General features: G+C 39.7%; 1 protein-coding gene across 3 annotated transcripts in view; it reads right to left on the minus strand.

Moving 5' to 3' along the window:
- dock8 (dedicator of cytokinesis 8) overlaps window positions 1–19,589 on the minus strand; it is a 71,718-nt gene that overhangs the window by 27,245 nt on the left and 24,884 nt on the right. For all 3 annotated transcript variants that reach the window (XM_086075652.1, XM_086075651.1, XM_086075653.1), the window contains 25 exons: window positions 19,075–19,284; window positions 18,564–18,649; window positions 18,063–18,129; window positions 13,339–13,488; window positions 13,046–13,126; window positions 12,027–12,186; window positions 11,816–11,952; window positions 10,835–10,928; window positions 10,587–10,749; window positions 8,755–8,872; window positions 8,356–8,426; window positions 7,633–7,777; window positions 7,440–7,541; window positions 7,245–7,340; window positions 6,661–6,895; window positions 6,434–6,595; window positions 5,944–6,122; window positions 5,140–5,232; window positions 4,613–4,708; window positions 3,439–3,588; window positions 3,250–3,363; window positions 2,185–2,340; window positions 1,647–1,786; window positions 1,385–1,548; window positions 547–698 (listed from right to left, as the gene is read on the minus strand). In XM_086075652.1, the coding sequence (XP_085931778.1) occupies window positions 547–698; window positions 1,385–1,548; window positions 1,647–1,786; window positions 2,185–2,340; window positions 3,250–3,363; window positions 3,439–3,588; window positions 4,613–4,708; window positions 5,140–5,232; window positions 5,944–6,122; window positions 6,434–6,595; window positions 6,661–6,895; window positions 7,245–7,340; window positions 7,440–7,541; window positions 7,633–7,777; window positions 8,356–8,426; window positions 8,755–8,872; window positions 10,587–10,749; window positions 10,835–10,928; window positions 11,816–11,952; window positions 12,027–12,186; window positions 13,046–13,126; window positions 13,339–13,488; window positions 18,063–18,129; window positions 18,564–18,649; window positions 19,075–19,284 (3,321 nt within the window). The remainder of the gene's footprint in view (window positions 1–546; window positions 699–1,384; window positions 1,549–1,646; window positions 1,787–2,184; window positions 2,341–3,249; window positions 3,364–3,438; window positions 3,589–4,612; window positions 4,709–5,139; window positions 5,233–5,943; window positions 6,123–6,433; window positions 6,596–6,660; window positions 6,896–7,244; window positions 7,341–7,439; window positions 7,542–7,632; window positions 7,778–8,355; window positions 8,427–8,754; window positions 8,873–10,586; window positions 10,750–10,834; window positions 10,929–11,815; window positions 11,953–12,026; window positions 12,187–13,045; window positions 13,127–13,338; window positions 13,489–18,062; window positions 18,130–18,563; window positions 18,650–19,074; window positions 19,285–19,589) is intronic.

A 19,589-nucleotide genomic window follows, 5' to 3' on the forward strand; every position in this document is an offset into this window, starting at 1 on the left:
CTTGATAAATGTGGCCATTATCGCCCCAGCGCTTTTGGGTGTCCTGCCTCAAAAACCTCACATTCTCACGGTGGGACCCAGCCCAGCTTTTTCCCCTACCTGACATTCGCGGCTTTACCGCTAAATGTTGCTGTGAAAATATCAATGAGGGAAAAAAAAGCTACAAAAAACATCAATCGAAGTGGCTGAAGTACTACAGCTGCCATGTTTGGAACTATGATGAATATCAAGCCGAGGGCTGCATTGTGTGAAAGTCACTTTTCCCGCTGTGGTGGTGTTTCATGCAAAAACATTGCAGGGTCACTAGAGTGCATCGCTTGGAGGTGACTGTGTAGTTTGATAGGTAGATACTATACATGATGGATGTGTTTTTTTTAGATGTGCTGACCCTCTGATAAACTATCACATTTTCGTGTGTGTATGTGTGCGTGCATGTGGCTCTGACAGCTAATCAATCAACCTCAGTGAACTTTACATATTTGGCACGACACACGTGCATATCGTATACACACTTCTAAAAACAGCGTAATAGTTGACAGTTCCTACCATGGCTGCCATGGAAACAAGAACGTTCCTCCCCAGCGTGTTGAAGGGGTTCCCGGCGATCGCCATGGCAACAGATTGATTGATGGGCGACACGCTGTCAAGGTCGTCCTCAGGTCCACCACTTTTGTTCTTTGCGCCGCGTGCGTCGGAAACTGTGGAGACAGACACGTAGACTAAATTGTAAGGATCATAACTTACATCTATACATATTGTACAGTGTAATACTGCATCTTAAAAAAGGAAGAACACACCTCATATTTTTGTAAATAATTTACCATATAATTTCATTGGACAAAACTTAAGAAATTATACTTATACTGTACCTATAATGTGAAGTAGGCAGTGTAGCTTATAAAAGAGTCTACTGTTACTTTTCTGTTCAGCAGAAGTGTTATATGGCACCTCATGACAAAGAACTCTAAGAGGATCTGAAAAAAAACAATTGTTGCTCTATATAAAGACAGACAAGGCTATAAGACGATTGCCAACCCAGAAATTGAGGTGCAGCACAGTAGCCACTATGAACAGGCCTTGCCATGGTCCATCAAACAAGTTGAGTGCACATGCTCAGAGTCATATCCAGAGTTTGTCTTTGGAAAATAGACGTATGAATACTGCCAGCATTGCTGCAGAGGTTGAAGGGGTGGGAGCATGAAACTGTGTGTGCTCAGACTATACGCCGCACACTGCATCGTTTTGGTCTGCATAGCTGTCATCACATAAGAAAACCTCTTCTAAAGATCATGCACAAGAAAGCCCGAAAACAGATTGCTTGAGACCAGCGGACTAAGAACATGGATTACTGGAACCGTGTCCTGTGGTCTGAAATAATACATACCAGTGAAATCCAGGTAGTTGGTGGAGTCAATGATGATGCCCACCAGGGGCAAGTAGAGGGCGGCCATCTTGGCTCTGACCTCGCTCTTGACGCAGCGATGGTCCAGATCGTGAGAGCACAGCAGGCTGAACATGGCGTTGATGGCCTTCCTCTGGACCTTTCCCCTGAAGACGCATGCAGTCCCCCACAAAAAACAGTCAGTCAAGATATTGATGCCTTACATTAAAGATTTCAATAAGCATTTTGCATCCTTCTTCTGTACCCCTCTGACTCCATGTCGAGGGCTGCGTTGAGCTCGGTGAGGAGCAGCCCAGTGAGGTAGTGCTGCTGCTTGAACTCCTGAGAGAGCTCAAACAGACCCAGGATCATTTGCTGCTCTTGAAAACTACATGACCCAGAACTCTGTATGGAGACACACATCACAGTACACGTTTACACTCATGTCACAAATTTATATTATATAGCAGAGGTGGGCAAACTCGATCAACACTAACTGATTCCAATCAACAGGATCGTTATCAGGGTTATACAGAGCTTGCTGATGAGCTGATCATATATCAGTTGTGTTGGAGAAGGGAAACATCCAAAACCTGCAGGACTCAGGCCCTCAAGGTCCGAGTGTGCCCACCCCTGCTATATAGCTACCATTAAATATTGAGTTCATTTTTTTTATTGTTTACTAAGTCACCTTTATGATACAAATTTAAATGTTAATATAAAATGTAAACAAATGACCAGTGTCGTCCTCCATAGGACTGACTACAAGCTAATGAAGGCTCAAAGAGCGGCCATGGCCAGACCTGTGAGGAGATGGACGGGCACGGAGAGGCAGGAGCCGATGCTGGACTGCTGAAGAACAGGCTGAGGTTGAGGTAGTGCTCGTGACTGCACAGGATTCGCAGGAACTCCAGACGCATGCTGATCAGTGTTGGCATCGAAACACTTTTGGCGGACATCTGGAACAGAAAGAAGAGAAAATGGCACTGATGTGGATATTTTGTAGGATCATTGTGTGAAAAAGCTTCTCTGTACAATTGAAAACAGACATATCGTGGACAATTTACTTTTTAACTCATTTGCTCCCAAAAACGCATAAATACGGTCTATTTTAAATATATTACTGTGATCCAAAGACGTATTTATACGTTTTTATTGTTGTTGTTTTTTCATGCTAGAGCATACAGAAGGCTTTGATGCAGCCTCAGAACTGAAGAGGATGCTTGAAGCAACGGTAGTTATTACAAAAACGGCCAGCAGGTGTCAGCAGAGTATAAGAGCTCAACCAGGGCATTGTTGAAAAAAAATCTTTTCCCCACTGTTTTAAACAGATTTGTAAATAATGATGAAACTTATCTGTATTAGTAAAGTTAATTGCTGCAAAAGGGAAACAGATAGAAATATACTTTTTTTTCCTGATGAAAGAAGAGACTCTAATCTTTCTTTTGGTAGGTTCCATGTTTTTACAGCAACAGAAAACAATGTTCTGTGGGCCTTGCAAAATCAGTCAAAATCCAGTAAAACAGCCGAGAGCGAAGGGGGTTGCTTCAGTGAAAATGGCTGGGAATGAATGAGCTAATTGCTTTTATACAAATTAAGTATTTGTGTCTCTCTCATCAAATGTGACATTATACAACCTAGAAAATCTTTGTTCTGCACTTGCGCCCACTGCGACATAACTTCATCAAGCTGCTCGTACATGATAGCATATTATAGCAAGCCCCAGACACCATGAAAATACACCTAATGCTGTTGGATCATTGGCTAGACACTTACCAGCTCAAAACTCAATCAAATCTCTTGTTGTATTTGACATGCTGTATTAACATTGTGCAGGTGTATCTAAAGTTGCGTCCACTGAACTGTACCTGATTACAGTAGTTTTTCACTAGTAGGAATACAAAGCCTCGGTCCATGAGAGACAACAGGTCATAGAGGAAGAAAGCCAGGCTGATATTGACTTTCTCCGCTTGCTCCACCTCCTGAAACAGATGCCAACAAACTGCAATTGGCAAAGTGTCTCACTCATGCTAAGATAAGAGGTATCCCTGCCCTACCTTCTGCTGCTTGACCAGGATGGACCCGATCTCAGCTGTGACGACCGAGACAATGGTGGTGATGTCATCTTTAAAGCGGTCGGAGAAGCGATTCCTCCGCGGCACGTTGTTCTGGTCCAGCTGAGACACGTGCTGGGCCATGCTTTTCACCTGTTTGGACGATGAAAGGTGGGGGCAATAAGTGGAAATTGATCGCCATCAAGTGGCTTTTCACATGCGTTGTAATTTGCAGTTTGACTGAAGCGTATTTAAAGTACTGATACTTGGCTGTCGGAACCATGTTTAAGACCACTTAACAACTAAAGTTCAGATTAGGGAATACTATATAGGCAAATTTTAACAGCAGACTACATGGGCTATTAGTAGCTCCATTGGAAGGGAAGCAAAAACACACTTTCAGTTTCACTTTTTACAATGCACAAAGTGCATTTAAGAAACGTCAACAAAACAGGACATTTCAAACACACACGTAAAACTACTGTATCAATGAATTAAGCATGACACAAGGATTCCACCAGATGGCGCCAAAGTAATACTTGTATTGCAGTGTCCTATGCTCAAAATCTATGAAAGCAGATTTTCCACAAATAACGGAGAACAAGTTAAAAATAAAGAAAAATCTGCGAATATGTGAACTACAAATATTTACTATAGAAATAGAATACACGACTAGAATAGAAAAAAACTACAAATAACCTGTAGAATAAAAATTAAAAAAATCAACTGCATCACTATGCATATACAAGCACAAACCTCATTCATATGGACACTCTTCTAGCCCGTTATTCATGATAACTGTCACCCCCACAACAGAAATAACACGACAAGAAAAAGCCATAACGTATACAAAAAATGTGAAGCTGATGAAAATAAGACCAACAAAGTCTGTTTTATTTGAACTGCGCCATGGTAAAGTTATAAAAATGCATATAATAAGTCCTGAATTTGATTTATCCCTCTAGTGAGGTCATTGCAGGACAAGTATGACTAAGTGAGATTAATGGAGAGGTTGAGAATAAGTGTGAGTAATGGTATACCTCAGTAAAAACAAAGGCAGGGAGAGAAAGGGTGAGAGAGAAGGAAAGAGAGATTCATGATTGACTGATGTACAGATCTGTATTTTTTTCCTTCTAATGTGCCATTCAAAAAATGGCATTGCGTAAAGAAGACTGACCAGCAGCTCAAAGAAGAACCAGGCATATTTGTATGCGTTCTCCCTGCACACTCCCGTGCTGACAACCATTTGCAGGGCCAGTTCCTCGTGAAATTGCTGCAAGACAAAAAAAAAACACATACACTGTGCATGTAAGACAGGCTATTTTTCTACTTTGTGGAAGAGCTTTGAATGCAAGAAATGAGGGGGGAAATTGTGCCACGCTGACACCTTGTGGACATCAGACATTGTTCCTCAAAAGATGATCATTAGTTCCTAAGATAAATACAGTATACCAAAAACACTGTTAACACTGATTCATTATTAAACTAAACAAACGTGTATTTTCTGCTCACGTTGTGAAGCAATGAAAAAAAGAGTACAACATATATTTAGCATGATTGGCTAATTCTGGTATAATTTATTGCATATTTGATCTGATTCCATTGTGCAACATATTTACTGTTTACTATTCATATTTTAATCGTTTAAAATTCAGAACAGATATTGCTTTATATAACCTAGGCGACACCCCCCGCCGCATGTACCTTTCTGCTTGAGGGCCTGGTGCTTCCTGTTGTGTTCTGATGGTTGTTAATATCCAAAATGGTTGACATGCGACTGCCTGGAATGTTGTGGCCCTGCAGACATATACGCACACGCGCGTTCCATCACAATGAGCATGATGGATTTCCTCATTAGAACCGCTGTCTAGCGGTCTATTACAATAGCTAATGTAGTGTAGGAGTATGAATCAAATGACTTGTGTTGTGAAGAGGCATGCTGGGTGATCAGGTAGAAAAATTGGGAAGCTATCTGTTTAGTGCAGTTTTTTGCATACCTCAGAGGTCAGGACTGGAGTCACATGACTTGACTCCAGTCATATTTATGTAACCAATTTTAGGATTTGGAACATGGATAACTTAACGTTGACATGGTATTCATGAGACCTGACTTGACTTAGATTTGGAAGTACAAGAATGAACAAGTATTGCCAATTTATATTGGAAAATCTGCATATTCATGTATGATATTGATTTTTTGTTTATTTGTTTATTTATTTATTTTGTGTGGTACCTACCTGGCAAACCACCACACTATGATGTGCTAAAAAAAAACCACATCGACGCCTTTTTAAAATAATTGCCCAAGTAATTTTTTTCAGATTTTTCAGGAAACACAAAACAATTAACCATTTGCAACATGAGGAGAGGATTTAGACAAAAAAATAATAATAATAAAATAAAAATGACATAAGCAATTATTTAAAGAGGGTGACAATATGTGACTTGCTTGATTTTTGCCTTACTTTTGACTTGCTCAAACTTGACTCACTCCCACCTCTAGCATACCTTGGTGGCCAAGATGTGTTTGACCTCAGCATCCTCGGCAGACGAGTGCGGCGCAGGGATATCAGGGTTGCTGCTGCTGCGGATTCTGGACTGCATTAACATGTTGCCCACTGTGGCTGCGGAAGCTCGGCCCATCGTGCTGTAACGGCTCTCTGTGGACGGCATTACATCGCCTGTTCCTGTTTTCGGCCAAGCACAGATAAGTTTCAGCTTGACTTTTGAGTGGACGCTCGGGAAGGAAGACTAAAGTTCCTTAGATGTAAATGTCAGTGTGAATGTTTGTTGACCCAAATGTGCCCTGCAATTGGCTGGCGACCAGTCCAGGGTGTAAAGTCAGTAGGGGTATAGAAAATAGATGGGTGGATACAGTATATCACTGAAAAGATGCATTTGTCAAAGGCTCCATGTAAGAAACCATTCATACCTATGCTCAATTGAGGTTTTAACTTCACACAGAAGTGTATCTTGGTGCATATTCATCGGTGCATACCATTTGGAATGTCCCGAGGTGGCTCAGGTAGACGAAACACCCAGTAAAGGTAGGTCGCCAATAAGCTATTCCGACCCTGCTGGTCCCTGGTCAGCTCCTGACTGTTATGCAGACTGTTGACAATGGACACCACCGACTCAAAGGCGATCTGGGCCAGGTTGGCTGAAAAACAGTACGTCATGACATATCTATTGGGCGCATCGAAGTCAGCGATATCATCAACTTACCGGTCTGGCCAGCAATGAGCATGGGCTGCATGATGAGCGTGAGGAGATTGTCCAGCACCAGGTGCAGGAAAAGCACCAGCGGCTCCAGGCTGGACGACGACAGGGAGATGATGCTGAGTTTCAATTCGTGCTCCAGCTTATTCTCAGGAATCTTCTCCTCTCGGACGCGCAGTGGGAACGTGGCGCCGCCCTCCAGCGCATGACATAGGGTAAAGAAGCGCTCCAAGTGGTTGTCCTGGTGGGTATTGGGTAAAGCGAGAGAGTGGGTCAATAGTAGCTATATAGTGCATTCTTGTTGCTATAACATATACTGTAGGTAACGTGCGTAGGTCGCATGGACCTACAGTATATGTTTTTTTATTTTTTTTATTCAAACCATTTGTTGGCTGGAACATTTTATACTTGCACTGAAAAATGTATTACAAAAAATTTAATATATAATTGCACGTATTTTGTCTATATTTAAAATGGCATGTTTGTCACACATCAGGTTAGAAAGCGTGCCATTCCATGTTTTATTTTGAGGTAGTGCTTGGTATAAAATGTTTCACAATTGCAGCTCTAAACCATAATCTTTAACTGACCTGAGTGTGCACAGAGGACACAGCCTGAACCTCTAGATTGAATAATCCCTTGTGACTTTCCATCCACTTGACTGGGATGGCCTGAGAAGGAAGTTTCTGCACAACAAACAACATCAAAAGGCAGTTAACTTAAATAAGGTGCACATATACAAGAGGAAAAAAGGGATACCGAGAGGTATCTTTAAACAGTTTTACCTCAGCAGGGTGCAGTGAGTAATTAGGAGGTAGTCGCTCCAAGACGATGGGCAAGCAGAACTGACCCGTATTCAGTCTGTCATTAATCCATATGGGCAGCCACTAGATGAGGAGGACGAGCGTAAGAAAACATTTGTTCTTCAGATTTACAACAACAACAAAAAAGCCCATTTTGTATGAGCATGAGTCTTACAGAGTAGCCAATGAGCGTTTCGCAGCTGTTGCTCTGGTTCTGCTTCTGCTGGCAGCTGACGTGGTAAAAGGTGAAGAGCAAGTGATGTCGCTCCGTTAGACGGGCGGGGAGAGACATCTTCACCTCCTCATAGAAATCAGGCGATCTGACCAAAAAGGGAGAGACTTACAGGGAGCAGGGATCCAGATTGCCCCTAAATGGTGGGTTTGCTTCTAAAATTTGAGACAGCGCAAATAATTTTTCATTTACTGTGCGACCTGTAAATTCGCAGACTTTTTTTAAATTACTATTCTTGAATATTTGTTGTTGCTGACCCACTTGCACCCATTTATCAATAATATAGTGAAAATGAGTGGAGTGAATATTTACTTTGCAAGTGTTTTCATGACAAAAATATCATTATATTCGAGTACAGTGATTCTGACAGAGACTACAAAAAAAAAACACTTTTCAACTGTTGAAGCCCTAAAATATCCCTCCCACAATCGTTAAACATGCTTAAACTTATCAAAACACACTTTTTGAACATATTTAAAGACAAAACAAATTAATGCATAAATATGTGTAATAATAAAAAATAAAAACATTGTTTCATAGTTTAAGGCTCCCATCAGCTTTAATCCCATTTTAATTTATTTAGACAAACTTTTCTAGCACATTGTATTTTAGGACGTAAAAAAAAAAAAAGTAAACCGCGATATAGAGGTGTACTGCTGTACTTGCTTGTTATGGTAGGTAACAGGGGTGTAAACTTCCTGCACAAATTCAGGGCCACTGGATTTGCCGAAAATGACCTGGTGGGGAGAACATGCACACACACAATACATAAAAGTTAGGTTTAAATTGGTTTAAAGTATCTTTTCATGATTATTAATGATAAATATTGATCAATGGAAACAGTCATAGAGCTTAATATTGGAAACAAAATGTTTTGCTGAATAGTTTTTAGGGTACATAGTATTATAAACTATTGGAGGACACCCAGGGGAGTAGATTGTTGTACAGTCCAACCACTAATTTCTAGACGTTTTTCATAACATTACATTCTTTTTAAAACTACTTTTAACAACCCTATTTGTGTTTGTGTGTCTGGATAGTTCGAGAGGTAGCATCTGTACTCACAGGTAGAGCACAGCTGGTGTCTTCTCCACTCATAAACTGGATTTTGATGGTGATGTTTCTCGCAGACGTTAGCCTGTTGACAAAGTTCAGCCTCTGGGGATAAATAAAGAGCAAGTTCCTGCAGAATGCAAAGAAAAGAAAGTGATGTAATTTAGATTTAACACGCTAGATGGCAATAGTGATACATGAGTAACTTTGCAATAAGTGAAGCAATAGGAAACAGAAGTTTACTTGACTTTTAACGCAAAATTCAAACATCATTAATTCAGTAATAGGAAGACAGACAACATTGAATACATTGACAGATCTAGCATGTCATTTTTTTTGATTTTTTATAATCCATTATAATGTGCCCCAAAACGTTTGACATCATTTCATCATCATTCTCACTGAAATTACTTCAAATTTTGTTAATTTTGTTTAATGTATGAAAACAAAATTTAAAGCTTTTTTTTTCACAATTGAAAAGAGTTCCCAAGTGGTACTGATTGTGCCTGTGACCCGGGGTTGTGTCACAGAAGGTACACATCCTGAACATTCGCAAAGCTTTGTGACATTGGTTAGATATTGGAGATACAGTGGGCCCCCGCATTTGCGGTTTGGTGCGTGTAGATTCACGTATTTAAAGTTTTTTTCCCCTCAAATTTTTGGTTTTGTATTTTTGTGTTTATCAGTCTTTTTTGAAGAATTTTTTGAATTTTCCCAATGCAATTAAATGGGCATCAATTACACGCATATTTTCGATATTTGTGGGCTCTTTTGGTCCCTATCACGGCGAATGGTGAGTGTTGACTGTATATTTCTGAGAACATTTTGTTGAATTTTTTATGAATTATTTTTTTCAACATACCCCTATTTAATTAATATTGCTAAGGACATGTAGTTTTCGCTTACAAATTGCATACATTTATACCAATATTTGTGTTGATATTTTGTATTATTTCAAAATGTAGATGGAGTTGGGAATACACTGGACTTCACTTAATATTTTCATTTCACACTTTCCCATACCAATGTTTTGTTTTTAAACTATATACAATTAAGGTTATTTTGAACCAAATTACAGTTGTTGTTTTTTTAACATATATCATGCGCAGATGTCAGGTGTCTTACAAAAAGGTCTCAGATATTCCTCACAAAGTTAAAACTTCCACTTAACTTCCACTTTGTATTACTTTGTTAGTTTGCTCTGCCTCCTGCAAATACAGTATGGCTTTTGCTACCATGACAACGGGGACAGAGACGTTGACTACTTAGTATTGAAAAAAATAAAAATAAAAACTTGACATACTGTATATAGCCACTTTTCTGAGCCCTCTAGTGGCGATTATTCCAAAAATAAGTGACAAGCAACAAATCAAACTACTTTTTGTGGTGTTATTTGAGGCTTGTGGAGACTGAGGCTCCCTCAAACGCAGGAGATGTTCAGCTCTGTTCTGATTGCAAATGAATGGCGCGTCCACAAAGCCATCACCAGCTACTTGATGAGTGGTCAGGAGCCCAAACAAGTATAGAACATTTTTAAAAATCAGCTTTCCATAATGTTCTCTTTAAAATATAAAGAGAATGCAGCACAACGCAGCGAGCGACGTCATGTCTTGACAAATGAGTGTGACGTGACTGTTCTTGTTGCCTGCGGCTTGTTGGAGGAATACAAACAGTTTCTGTTTAAACAAAAAGGCCTCTTTGCACCTCAGGCTATTTTCTTTTTCTCCTAACAAAACCATATTTGTCTTTCCTAGTTATGTGTTTTACAATTTTTTTTTAACAGTTTCAAATATTACCTATAGCACACGTTATGGGAGTGTTTTACAGGTGTCATAGTTGCTCACCTGTAAACATTATGAGGGACGTAAACCTCACTGGAGGGGAACTCCAGCACTTCTTTGACATGTCGAATGTTTTTCTCCGCCACAGGAATGAGAGGGATTAGTTCGGTGGACAGACAAGCCTGAGGTAAATCGTGTAGTGGAGACATGTCCAGCTTTATGGAGCCTAAAGACAACAAGAATTTTGCACCATTTTACATTAAAACATGTTTTTTTTTTTTTTTTTTTTTTTAAACATAGCAATTGGGCACCTGATATCGTCTTAATTCGTCTCTGTGGAGTGGATGTTTTCTTAATCTCGTACAGGAATTTGAGCAAATCCTCATCACTCAAACGATCCCCTTCCTGAAAGAAGACCAAGAAATAAAAATACGTAATGTGCTACAATATTTAACAATATAGCCTTATAACGCCAGCTTTATAATCATGTTGCAGTACACTAGAAGTTTTATAATTTCCACAGCTATCATAGTGTACTGTAATGCTATCACCAACTTTTCGTAGTCTGTAATGTTGGTGGATCATCCAGGACACTTCTCAAGTAAAAGTGATCATTTCATGTTTGTTTATTTATTCATTAGTCATTTATATTACTATCACATCGTTTTCTGTATGTTAAATCATAGTTACTCTCTCTAAGTGTATTTTTGGTAAATATGCTGGGGGTCTGGCACACAATCATTGGATTTACTACAGCTACAGTTGCTGTATGTCTGCCAACTGGTGGTGAATAGTGATTTATAAAGTTGTGTTCATAACTTTCCTATGGCAAATATTGCTTCAGTATTTGTATGATTTGGTTTTAAGTCAGGCTTTTTGGAACATGTGTTGCATTGGTCTATTATTTATATTTACTACTAAATTGCTACTGCTTTGCATTGGGCTAAGGGAGAAACTATTACATGTTCTCACTTGAGATTCTAATGAGGACAAGCGCTATAGAAAATGGATAGAAATATATTTTTTTATATAGTTTTAAAATATTTATATAGTTCTTCAAAAAGGGGAAATTCTGAAAACACAAGTGTTTTTACAGAAAAAGCCTTTAAACTGGATGCCTCCTTCCAAGGTTAAATAGATTGAATTGTTTTAACAGTCAGCTTGTCGTGAATACCAGGCATGGTTGTGTGTTAATGGAATGCATTTGGAAGATTAACAATCTTTTCACAGGACATGATGCAGTATAACAATAGAGTTGTTGTTGTTGTTTTTTATATATTTTGGAGCCGGACCTGTTTGAAGATGGTGCTGATAGTGATGGTGGCAGGCTTGAAGGCAGAAATGTTACACGGCTGCTCATCGAAAGTACTGAAACGTTCCGAGTTCCTCCTGGGCAGCTGCGCTTTACGATCTATGCTGCTGGATTTCCCTGAAGGAGACAAAAAAATACATACAATTCACATGACAAAGCACAAATAAGGGAGGGTGAAAAAAAGTGCACACCTTTTACACTGTCAGAGTCGGTGATGTCGCGGTCTATGGCGGCGGTGCTGATGACTTCCATGATGTTGACGGTGGCCCAGGCTAGCGGCATGCGGTAGCGACCTAACCTGTGGCAGAAGGCCTCAGCCTGGCCTCGCAGTTTCTCCAGCTTGTCCTTGTTCTGGAAGGTCACAGAAAAAAAAATCTTCAAATGGGACGTTCCAAAGAGCTATATAGCCTACTGTACTAAACTAGGGAAGTCCATTTTTTTCTCAAAGGGTCACATATGTCGACGCAAGGGTCACTTTCACATTCCTCACGTTTAATTTATTAAACAAACTAAAACCAATCCATTGATAAGCAATTATACTCTACATTGCTTATACCTTGGCAAAGTATGACCCGGGGACAACATCCAGCCTGCCCACTGTCTCTGATCAGCCCTCAAGTGCCCATGAAGTCAAATTAAAAGGTAAAATATGTGGTGCTTTCTGGGAGTTTCTAATATTTTGTCCCACTTATACAGATTAGGCAGCCAAAATATTAGAACCTCGCAGTATGATGCAGAACTCTTCGACTCCACTATAAACTACTCACCCATCCATTAATTTCTATACCACTTATCCTTATTTGGGCACTGGTTGCAGGGCACTTAATGACAAACTCCTGACTGTGAAGCAGCTGACCACTGCCCCACCGTGCTGCCTGCTGTAAACCTGCCCCAGATGTACCCAGTGTTGTGGCCAGTCATTACATTCCCTGTCAGTTTTAGGGTTAAGCATTCTTTCTGTAACATATTTAATATAAACTTATATGGAGTATAAAAGTGTTGCCCAAAGCCCATAGTAGTTGTGCCATAGCGTTGGTTCGCATGTGTCTTAGCTTATGTCTTGAGTTGCTGACTTATTTTAGAAAGAAAACTAGTTGAGACATAGTTTCTTCCATTTCTCAATCCATTATTATGCCCATTCCTAGTAAGTATATAGCATTTCTTGTAAACCATTTCAAAGATTTGGGGGTTTTCCGGTGGACTACGTTACCTTTGTCGAATCACAATCCCTCATTGTCATGTAGGACTCCGCGCAGTCGCTGATCTCGCCTTGTTGAAGGACCTTTTCAATCTGCAACGCAAAGTACAAAACTTATTAGATCAATGAAGTCCAAACAGTCTGTCATCAATAGTGGATACAAGAAGAAGAAGAAGAAAAAAAGACATAGCATAAGGATGATTTGAATGTTGGACATGATAGCGGTACATGGAGAGATTTTTTTTTACTGTAGATGGTACTGTATGAAGTTTGAGGACAACTGTTTTAATGGATTAAATGCTCACTTTGATGACTAGATAGATGTCCGGCGATGGGTAGGTGACGGAGAAGATGGCCGACCGGGCCAGTGTTGAGGGATCTACATGAGGAGTGTGCGGTCGCAGGAAGCCTTTAAACTGCTCAGAGTTCAGGTCACAGTAGAAGTTCTCGGATATCTAAAAGAAGTGGATGGACTTGTTTGAACACATCAAATGAGAGCACAGAGAGTGTTCTGAGAATTTCATACATCAATTGTCCTCATTAGTGTTGTGGGTGGCTTGGAAATGTTACGCTGGACTGGTCACCGGCCAATCGCAGTGCAGAAAGAGGAATAACAACCATTCACTTACATTCTCACCTATGAACAATTTAGTGTAGTCAATGAACTAACATTAGGGCTGGGTGATTATTTGTATAGATGAATTTCTATTGTGGATGTTAAAGTTCAGTGGGGGAAAAAAAAGTTTGTTTTTTCAAAATAAATATTGCAAATCCCAGAAAGTGAGAAAAATTATTTTACTACCAGCTTGGGAGTGGGAGGCGAATCGGTTAAAATCATAAATCTGATTTTTGTGGAAAAATCTGAGATTTTATTTTAAGGCCACATTGCCCAGCTAAGACTAACACATATGCATGTTTTTGTAATGTAATGTTTGTAATGTTTTTTGTAATGTTAGAGAAAATCCATGCAAACAACAGGGAGAACATGTAAACTCCACACAGGAAGGCCACAGCCAAGATTTAAAAACACAACCATGCCAAGTCAAAACATACTAAAGCTAGGAAGAAGAAACAGAGCTGAAGTCTTGAATCTTAGCTGAGCTCCCTTGGTGAGCAGAACGAGATAAAGACAGTTCTTTGTTATTTTTACCTGAACTTGTGTCAATTTGTACTTAGTTTTCATGGTGCTATATGGCTACATGTCTGATGATACCAATCTGCAAATAAATTGAAGCAGGCGTCTGAAAACGTCTCGCCTGTTCATTGAGCTGAGGGACAGCTACGGAAAGAGAAGCCATTCTTGGACCATGTTGACATCGCAGAACACTAACATCACAAAAATGCAATTCACACTTGTAATCTGTGCGCTGCTCTTAAAAATTAGCAGCGCCGGCAAAAATTGCCAAAACGGAGGATTAATGGAAGCTGGGTCTTTGACGAGCGTTCCAGTATAAACCGCTGTAGTATTATCATCTCAACCTCAGGCTATGAACAAAGCCACGTGCCGGTCATGTGATCCTTGTGATGCTCGGCTTTTCCCCTCACTGGGCTTCTTTCCAAGAGGGCCGACCACACATAGCACCGCAGCAGACTTGGTGGTTGGCCCAATAGAAAGAGCACCAGATGTCAAATGATATCCGTGAATCCTATGACACGCTTGGTTCTGTCACTCTCTGTGTAGATGAAAACCTCATGTTGATAACAGAAAACCAAATGCAACAGACACAAGGGGTGTGGTCACGGAGTCATCATCGGTCTTCTGCAAAACGGAACAAAGACTTTAAACAAGAGCGCTTTTGTTGTGACCTCACGGTTAATGACAAACATATTCACTTGTGAAAGTCCACAAAGGTCCAAGGAATATACACCATGGTCCATGGGACACAAACCTGCAATATTTGTTGTATTAACTAAAAAAAATCAAATATTAATTTCCTTTCTGATCTCATTCATTCCTTTCTTACTGAACTCTCTTCTCCTTTGTTGCTTTTTATTTTTGCATCCTTACTTCCATCTTTACCGACTTTTCTGCCTCCTTTTGTTCCTAACTTCCTTCCTTCCCTTATATCTTTCCTGCCTTCCTTCACCCCAGACCAGCTATTTTCCGGCATCTTTTTCATCCTGACATCCTTAAATATCATATCAGCTTTTTATTCATGCATCCTTCTTTCTGCCAACCAGATTTTTCTGCCACCTAACGTCTTCCTTCTTCCCCAAACCTGATTTTTTAGTTGTTTCCTTCTTTCACACCTATGTTCCTTTCTTTCTTCCTTTGTCCCCCTTCCTTCCTTCACTAAGACCTGCTTTTTAATGTATCATTTCTTTCTTTCTTTCTCTCTTTCTTTCTTTCTTTCTTTCTTTCTTTCTTTCTTTCTTTCTTTCTTTCTCTTTCTTTCTTTCTTCCCTCAGACCTGTTTACACTCCTTACTTGATTTTTAAATAATTGAGTACATATAATTACATTTAGAATAAACAGCAACATAAAAAAAAAAAAGAATTAATCGATCAATCAATTTTCCATAAAGCTTGTCCTCATTATGGTCGCTATATTTGGGCAGCCTTTCGGCGAGAGGCAGGGTTCACTCTGGGCTTGTCCCTACCTAGCCAATCACAGGGAGCATACAGACAAATAACCATTCAGACTCCCATTCACACCTTTGGACAAGTCTTCAGTTAACCAAACATGCACGCGAAGAAGATGGGGGAACAATTGTTTCAACTTTCAAACAAATTAATAGATCATGTTCCAACTTTTGCAATATTTGCGGCTCTCCTGTCATTTTGTCCATAAGTAGGCCACTTGTAGGGTCAAGCACTTGTAGGGTCAAGCACTGTGCGTGCACCTAGCTCAAACAGACCAGAGAGCCATGATTAATAAGGAGAGAATTATGCGGAATTATGTGAACATCTGTTGCAAATTTCACAGATGCCAAGCAACAACAAAACCATTGGGAGCACAAAAAACAAACACGAGCGCAAGAACTCCCACGAGGCAAACAAGAGAGGAGATAGAGATGCTTGGAACTGACATATTCTCTGTCCATTTAAAAACACAAGGTGTAAAACATCTTACACAATGCTGATAGATACTTCTTTCAACTTAGTGCTATTTATAAATAAAAATATTTCCCTCATACTTGCTTTATTTTTATTATAATTGTTCAGTTTATAATACAGGTATTGTATGCTATCGTTTGCTGCTGTAATAATTGAAATTCCCAGATGTAGGATCAATAAAGTCTTCTTCTTTTTCTTCAATTCTAGGTTACTACTAATATAGACATAAGGGATTTGCTCAAGTGTATTGACGTAGACAGAGCATAAATTAGCCAAGGCAATGAATATAAAAATTGATCCATGGTGAAAGTGCCATTAGCATCAACGCAAGCAGGAATACTGGCTGGTGAACAGTAAAATTAGCTGGAAGACTAATGACAATGCAGTAAAATGTATTCAAGAGTAGGTATGCAATAATACACCCGGTTCCGCCATTAATCGTGACACCATGTCTGTTTGAGCGCCTCTCTTAAAATTAGGTTTACCGTATCTATTTTAAGATATGACGTACAGTGGAATTCACTCTATTGCCTTGTTTTCAAATTGATTTGATGATTTGCATGGAGTACTTCGGTCTTTCTGCAGGCACTGTTGGATAACTCATCTCTGACCCTCACCCCCCAGAAAAGTGTATCTTTAAATCGACATATGTCATATTGTTTTGAGGTATTTGAGGTCCTGCAGACAAATTTAATGTACATCCAATTTTAACAATACTGAAGAAAATTATATGGTGCCAACATTTGATCATTTGATAATTAATTAATTTAACTAATTATGATTACTCAGCTTGTGAAATTGTACACTTTCTTGTGGTGTTGCTTCTTTATAATTCGGTCCCCATTTTTGGTTGCGCAAGTGTTAAGCACAATTCTGAACAATAATACTAGCATCGATACAAACAACATTTGGACTCATTAGTGAACTCTAAATTTGAATGTGTGACAGTTGTGCCTGCAACTCAGAACAGTAATGATAGAATTAGTTCTAATGCTAACACAACGCGAGGAGTTGTTGCTGGTTCACTAAAATTATAGACCACAAGTGTACAACAATGATTTTACAAGTGCTGCACCCAACTCTGAACAGTAATGTTAGAATTGGTGCTTTGCATGGTTGGTCAAACAAGGCCAGAATTTTTAGTGTGCGACAAAGTTTATTGATGTTATTCTCCTCATTATAAGCAAGTGTAGCATAAAAATTGTGTTATTTTTAGGTCCAATTATTACATATCACTGCTTTTGCGCCCTCTACTACTCATCAGCCAAAATCAGAGTCAGCAGCATCAGTTCTACTTGATAAGGCAGTCAAAAAGAGGGCAAGTCCACTGGCATAAAACCCCATCACACTATCCCCACCAGCTCATAAGCACAAGCTAAATCCTTCCGACCTCTTCACCCACAAAACCCTCCAGCTAAATCAATCCTCCCAAAAACATGCAAACAGCTATGGCTCAAAGTAGCTGGTTGGGGGAAAAAACTGCCTGGTATTAGAAGCGATAAAGGCAAAACATGCTGTAGATTACACTGATTCCTCACTGACTTGAGTGCCTAAAGAAATGCAGTAAAGCAGGAGGCACATGGCACGCAATAATAAAATCAGGGTGAAAACATAACTCATATTAAAATGTGTGAGCTCTATCTATGTAACTGGAATTTGGGACAATAATAAGTATAATAATGGGCACTGTTAAGTCATATGACTAATGCAAAATATGCCTCAAGCATATCAAGATTGATGTCAAATGAGATTTCGTGAGATTTCAGTTCAATGAGGATCAAAAGGAATAACTGCTAATGTGTTTGACTTTTTCTTTGGCTTTTTGCGTTTGTTGTGATGTGACCTAAAGCGTTGCGTGGTAAAGGTCATGGTGACTGATTAAGTCTGGAATAGATTAATTAAAAGTAAACAACACACACACACACGCTTGACCAATAATTTGAATATTTTTGTTTGAATTCACTTTTCTTACCTTTTTCTTCTCTTTCAGGTCATACAAGGCCATGGTAGCAAAAATGGGCTCAATGTCAATCTCGAACCTAAGAAGAAAATAATCATTCAGAAATGAGTCAAGCGCTGAAACGTGCTGACATGTAATTGAGGTTTCGCCTGGTGCTATTCTTGTCTCGTATTTCTATTCTACTTCTTCCTATTCTGTATGACTGCTGTGAGTCTTTGTTGTATCTGGAAACACTTTGTGATGTGAAATGAAGGAATGAAGCCAGGAATGACATGCAACTCAAATATCTGTCACGTCAGTGTGTTATAAGGAGTACAAGGTTGTGTTTGTGTGTTTGTGAATGCTATAAATTAGTGAGGGGAAAAATGCAAAAGTCGCCAAGTATTCATTCCTGAAGCCACAAATGCACACAGCATACAAGAGAATGTGAGTGAGTTAAAAAAAAAAGTTTTTTTTTTTTTCATTTTAACACAACCATCTGCTGCTGAAGTCATACTGAAATGTACGACATACTTGATGGCCTGGCATCGTATCAGGATGCGGTCTCCAGTGTGTTCTTTCGGGCAGTCGGGGATGGGTCGAATCTCCACTGCGTCTTCCTGGAACACAAGAGAAGTATTACTTTTGGAAACTATGCAAGAAAGAGCAGGAGGAGGAAGGATTCAGTTGCTAAATTTGTGTCTTTAGGTCAGCAAAATCATCTAATTTAGCAACAAGAGCTTATTTATCTTGACACTTGGCACAGTCTACAGCACAACACGCATTATGGCCAAACTTCCCACCGATCTGATATAGGCTGTATTGAATAAGCATATATTTGCATTTTCTGTACATTTTGTGTTCGGCCGTAATGTCTTCAATTTACTGATTGATCACTGACATTGTTGAAATTGAAATAATCATACATTACAGCTGCAGTGTTTCCCACAGTACCCATCATTGAATGTACCCCATGTATCAAAATGTGTATCAAAACTTTTATTGGAGAGATCCGCACCCCACAAAGTGATGGACAAAGCCTCACCTCGTCAGCGGGCGGGTACAGCGCAAAGACCTCAGGATGTCTGTTTCCCTGCCGGCTCTCCTGATTGAAGCGGTCCAGTTCCTCTGGACTGTTGAAGGCTAGCAGTCCCCCCACCCTCTGATCCGGAGTCAAACAGCGCAAGTTGAAGTCGGAGGAGGTCAGCGTGCGGCCAGAGTCATCATTCAGGCCCGCTAGAGTCGGAGACTTGACCTGGGCAGATGGCAAAAACACAGGGTGGGAGGGTTAAAGGTTGACAGAAAGAAAGAAGGTGGAGGGGAGCTGATGTGGATGAATGTGGGAATGGAGAGAATAAAAGAAAAAAGGAGGAGTAAAATGTAGATGTAACGTTATGCTGTATGAGCAGGATGTACTTCTAGTGCCTTGACTGGCAGCTTGAAAGCACAGAACACGTTGGAAAGATTGTGGAGCCCTGGCAAAATACACATAAGTGAGTCATAAGTGAACATTTTGCACATTTATGTCTGCTATGAATGCATAATACAAAAAAACATTAC

Source organism: Leptonotus elevatus, chromosome 5 (genome assembly GCF_054856555.1).
Source record: "Leptonotus elevatus isolate MCC_2025b chromosome 5, RoL_Lele_1.0, whole genome shotgun sequence".
In the NCBI taxonomy this organism is placed as follows: Eukaryota; Metazoa; Chordata; class Actinopteri; order Syngnathiformes; family Syngnathidae; genus Leptonotus; species Leptonotus elevatus.